Raw genomic sequence first — 5,555 nt, 5'->3', positions numbered from 1 at the left:
ACGGACTTGGCTGAACTAGCGAACAGTCAAACTGTTGATGTGGACAGAGACACAAGTTGGATGCGAGTCTTGCTGAGACTCGCAGCCCAGCTGAGGACTGAAAAACTCTAACAGGATGGAATCGATCTTGGAGAAGTTGCTAGTTTCAGCTCAGTAGAACGATTAAACTAATCTGGATAAATGGGAACTGAGATGTAGCGGAGAGACTTTAGGGGAGATTGAAATTTATAATCTACCCGACCGAAGACTTTCTGTATCCAAATTGGCTTTTCCCGTGTTGCCTTGTGAATGCTGCATATTTCCAATCTCCTGGAAGATATGTAAACATAACGCTCCTTCCCACCTCACCCCCTCCTGTTTCCATGCATACAGACAGGCGATCTGTCCAGGGTGTACCCCACGTCTTGCCCGGAACCTTAGCTGGAGAGGCACCAGCAACTCTCCCGACCCCACTAAGGGACAAGGGTGTAAAGAAAATGGATGGATGGACAGACATATACATATAATATAATGGATATTATATATTAATATATTATTCAATATTAATCATTTATTTGTTTGTATATTTATAAAAGTATATATTGACATTGCTAAATAATTTATTTGTATAATAAATATCAATATCATAATACTCTATTTCTATTGTATTGTTGTCCTCACTAAGCATATTTAAATATGCTGAACTATGTATCAGTGCACTTTAAAAAATACTTAAAAAATACAATTGTTTATAAATTTAGCTGTAATAGCTGTTGGAATAAGGTTTCCAGTAACCAAAAAGTGCGTTATGATCGATTAAATGCGCCGATACTTCATTACGCCTGCCGAACATATAAGGCTGAGTGGAGCGGTGGACTGCTCCAACATGGCTGCTGTTCTGTCAGATAGCCGTACGTATGCTGTCAGTATAGCATACATGCAGTGAGTACGCATGCCCACGCATGCGCATTAAGAAGTCAGACGGTCAGTAGAGTTGTCAGTTCAGCATACATAACAAGTTATGACGAAAATAAGTGATTAAATTGTTTATAATATCATAACTAGATAAATATACATGCGTTGTCGTGGTTTCAAAGGGTCTAGCTGCAGCTGGAGTCAGCTACAACAGCCTGTGTAAAACTCATTAACCTACTTAACCGCTAAGTCAGGATGCCATACAGCTGTTAATAAAGTGTATGATGATCTACGTCATGATTCTATGTTGCTGGTTAAATAAAATCATATGGTAATACATGTCTGACTTAAGCGTATGACTATCTGACAACGTATGCTGATCTGACAGAACACCGCCCTAAATCTCGTCAGCGACAATAGGTGAGAGCGGTCCATGAGGCCTCTATTCTAATATTATGTTATGGTCTAGAGTTGTGTTTCTCAACCTTTTTTGGGCCAGCGCCCCCCTAGCCTTTATCCAGGTCCCTCACCGCCCCCCACCAAAGAATTTGCAGGCTACTTTGCACTGACCGTTATTTTATCATTAATATTACTATCCCTATTGTAGATTTTTTGATTTTTATGCTTGTTTCTGTATTTATCATCAAAATTAATTCCCAGAGAACAAAAAAGCCATGGGAATAGAAATTATTTTCACAGGTGTTTACAAAAAATGTAATGAACATTCAAGTTAAATTCAGTAGGCCTAACAGCAGCCAATCGGAGTGGAAAAAATATTCTTATTTTGTGCCATTTTCTAGTTGTTAAATCTTGCACAAAATGATCAGATAAAAGATGTTCAACATGCCAGTTTAAACTTTGAACTATTTGCAAAACGACTGAGCTCTGCAACATTAAAACATGGATAGAACTGCAACTACATTAATCACAGCTCTTCTTCTCTTCTGGTGGTGCAGCTCTGCTGCCTTCAGGAGAATGGGACATCAGAGTATCATCCATAAAACTTCACCCACATGGCATTTATTGTGCAAACCAGAGCTTTCAGTAGAAAAACAAAAATTCCAGGTCCTTTTAATGCCGTACAAATATGAGACAGATACATTGATTATATCTTTATATAGACCTCTCTATTGATTTATAGATTAATAGTTTTACTGGACAGAAATTACAAAGAACAAATCTGGTTCTTAATCAAATCCTAATGAGTCAAATTGAAAGTGTCATGGAGTCATCAGCCCTATGACATTAACACTGACATGAAAAATAATATTGAAGAAATATATCATCTAAATAAAAACATGTGATAAGTTATTTACCGTTATGGTCTGTAAGATATATTTATTCTAAGTACTAGATATGATTTCATATCTAGTACTGACATTGTGACATTTCCACAATATTATTTTACCTTTTATCTGGAAATAGTGAGCTGTCTCCTTGCAGCAAGAAGGTTCTGGGTTCGATTCCCGGCCCCGGTCTTTCTGCATGGAGTTTGCATGTTCTCCCTGTGCATGCGTGGGTTTTCTCCGGTTTCCTCCCACAGTCCAAAAGCATGACTGTCTGGTTAATTGGCCTTTCCAAATTGCCCCTAGGTGTGAGTGTGTGTGTGCATGGTTGTTTGTCCTGTGTGTCTCTGTGTTGCCCTGCGACAGGCTGGCGACCTGTCCAGGGTGTACCCCGCCTCTGGCCCGGAACGTGAGCTGGAGATGGGCACCAGCACCCCTCCCAACCCCACTGAGGGACAAGGGTGAAGGAAAATGGATGGATGGATGGATGGAAATAGTGTCTGTTTATTCTTGCCATAAAGTCTCTGTATTAATTATTGCACAAAAGGTCTTGCCATACCAGTTTATTCCTCTGTATTTACTTTAGTTTCTTAGTTTATTCTTGCATTTTGTTCTTCATTCATTTCCATTTAGTTTCCTTTGATGAGTATTATCCTCTCTTGGTTTATTGCTATGTCCACTTTAGTTTCTTTCCTGTTGCTAGATTTATTTTATCGTTTATTGACAATCAGTAATCTTCACTCATCACCTGCTGCGCCGCCTAATCGTCATGTGTTGATTTTTTCACTGTTCAGCGTCGGATTCTCTGTTTTTATGTCATAATTCACATCTAGTTCGTCGTTCCGTTTTATGTCCCGCTTCTCCTGTTTCAGAGTTTTGCGCAATGTGCGCGTCTTTTTTTTTTTAACCCCCTAAGTTGCGCAGCGGTCCGGAAGCGTATCGATGGGGAAAAGGCAGACTGACATAAACCTTTTAAAGAAACGGAAACAATTTCGGTATTCTGATTATTGAAATTTAAAAGTGCTGTGGTACTGTTGTTCTATCACATCCGTTTCATACCGGACCACTTACAGCACCGCTGTTAATACTATAAAATGAACGCTCTCTATCGTGGTGTCACCATGGAGGGATTTCTTTATTTAAATGGGTTCATTTTTCAGAGGGATACACAGTGAGGTGATTTTAGCTACCAGTAGCAGCAGAACGGAGCTGCGCCAAGAAGCTACAAACACTGAATAGAAGGAGAGCTGCCATCGATACAGTTGCAGCCAAGCATGTTTTAATGTTACACAATACAGTTTTACCAAGTTGCTCAAAGTCTAAACTGGCATTGTTGTGTATTTAAGGTGTAAAGCTTACCTTCGGCATCCCAGCGCCCCCCTTTTGTAAAAATGTCCCCCAGCGCCCCCTGCTGTCCTCTGAACGCCCCCTGGGGGGCGGTACCCCCCACCCGCTAGTCTAGAGCAGAGGTTCCCAAACTGTGGGGCGCGCCCCCTATGGGGGGCACCGTGCCATTGCAGGGGGGGCGCGGGATGCTGTCTGGATGAAAAAAAAATATATATATATATGAATGCTGTATGCGTTCGGTTTTTACCTTAGAATGGCCAGCTCTCTGTTATTCCTATGTCAATTTGATGTGTGTGTATCTGTGTCCTCCGTCACTTTTATCAGCAGTTAAAACTGTTTAATCCGTTAACATGTTGTAACCTGTTTTTCCGAGCCGCCTTTAAACGCAACATGAGCGCTACGACGCTCGCGCTGGGTTTCCACCTGTGAAGGAGACCTGCTGCTGCTGTGCGGAGCTACGTAGGTTTGTGTTAGAATCACGGCAGCAAACCAGCAAAACGCCAAGAACTTTTCACAGTTTTCCCTCCAAACTAACCGACTGAGTTGAGTAAAGCTGTTGGATGCAGGTAATGTTAGCTAAAAGATGACTAGCTAATATCAATACAGAACCTTAAGCTTAACAAGTAGCCTGTAGGCTACCGGTGTTGGGTTCTGTGTCCAGCTACTACATTCATTTTGCCCCCAAAAGATTCTTAGAGACAAGGAGTCTCTAAGAATCCTCTTCCCTTCCCCCCCTCACACACAATATGTGTGAGGGGGGGAAGGGAAGCTCTCAACCAGAGAGCTATTTGTAATGATAGGGGGGGCCCAGAAAATGTTTGGAGACCGCTGGGGGGGCAGGAGAAAAAGTTTGGGAACCACTGGTCTAGAGCATAAAAAGCTACGGCGAGCTTTGGTTTGCTTTCTTTAAAACCATCGCTTTATGTTTAGGATCGTTGTGCTGGAAGGTGAAACTCTATTCAACTGTATTTTTACCGTTTTGTAATGCAATTCTCCTATTAATGTAGGAGAGCCATAACATAAGAGCTGAAGTCACTGGCTCCATTTTCTCTTTACATAAATGAGCTATTTTTACAGCATAATTGTCATGTCTGTCTTCATTTATACGGGAAGGGAACCGTTACTAAAATAATCCGTACAGAAAGATTCAGATACTTAGACATTAACCTTCATCCAAACGCTGGTGTTTCCTACCTATTCGGTGTAAAATAATCCGGGGAGTCCGGGAGAAATCCAGCAGTCTGCGCTGATCATCCATCTCTTCCTCCGACTTGACGATGATTCCTTTAAACTCTGTGAAAGTTTCGTCAGCAGGATTAACTACACGTTTAAGCTGGACTGAAGACATGTTTTTTACAGAAACACTCGAACATTTAACAGAACAAACCATGCGCCATCATCTTCCTCTTCCTCCCTTCTCGTTTTCTTCTTCTTTTTCCTTTTCATGGCCGTTGGCAAGCAACTTATAGGTGCATTACCGCCACCTTCCAGATTGGAGTATGGATCACACGTTTAACTATTAAAATCTCCCCATAACACCTGTTCTTAGGAAATTAAAAATACTGCTAAAACCTACATCCCCTGATGATCTCTGTGAAACAATTGTCTAATATCTAACTTATTTTTATTTCTACTTAAATCTCTAAGTAACACCTCTCTTTCCCGAACATATTTATTACATTCTAAGAAAATATGTTGTACTGTTTCTAATTTTCCACAGTAATTAGAGCAACATGTATTATGTTTATTAATTATTTTAAGAGTACTATATAATCCTGTATGTCCAAATCTTATTCTAGATATAGGCTAATATCTTCCTTTTTATTTCTATTACATTTTCTTAATTGCTGGGTTTCAGTCACGTGACCCAGATGATGCGCGAAATTCAGATGGAGGTCCAGAAGGGGACTTCTAGAGCTGATGTCCTAAATAGGCTGGAACAGGCGGTATCTCGAACAAATGTTAGTATATTTAGGATATGATCCGTATTACCTCGGTAAAAAAAAAGAAAAAAGACTTCTCTTATAA

General features: G+C 40.5%; 1 protein-coding gene across 1 annotated transcript in view; it reads right to left on the bottom strand.

Moving 5' to 3' along the window:
• The window catches only part of LOC103156282 (zinc finger protein 853-like), a 32,253-nt gene extending 27,331 nt beyond the window's left edge, over positions 1-4,922 (bottom strand). Inside the window, exon 1 of the mRNA XM_016664179.1 lies at positions 4,722-4,922. Within this exon, the coding sequence (XP_016519665.1) occupies positions 4,722-4,917 (196 nt within the window). The 5' untranslated portion in view covers positions 4,918-4,922. The remainder of the gene's footprint in view (positions 1-4,721) is intronic.
• Between the last annotated feature and the right edge of the window lie 633 nt (positions 4,923-5,555).

This window comes from Poecilia formosa, unplaced genomic scaffold, assembly GCF_000485575.1.
Source record: "Poecilia formosa unplaced genomic scaffold, Poecilia_formosa-5.1.2 Scaffold472, whole genome shotgun sequence".
In the NCBI taxonomy this organism is placed as follows: Eukaryota; Metazoa; Chordata; class Actinopteri; order Cyprinodontiformes; family Poeciliidae; genus Poecilia; species Poecilia formosa.
Note: the sequence above shows the minus strand (reverse complement) of the source record. Positions and strands in the feature narration are given on the sequence as shown.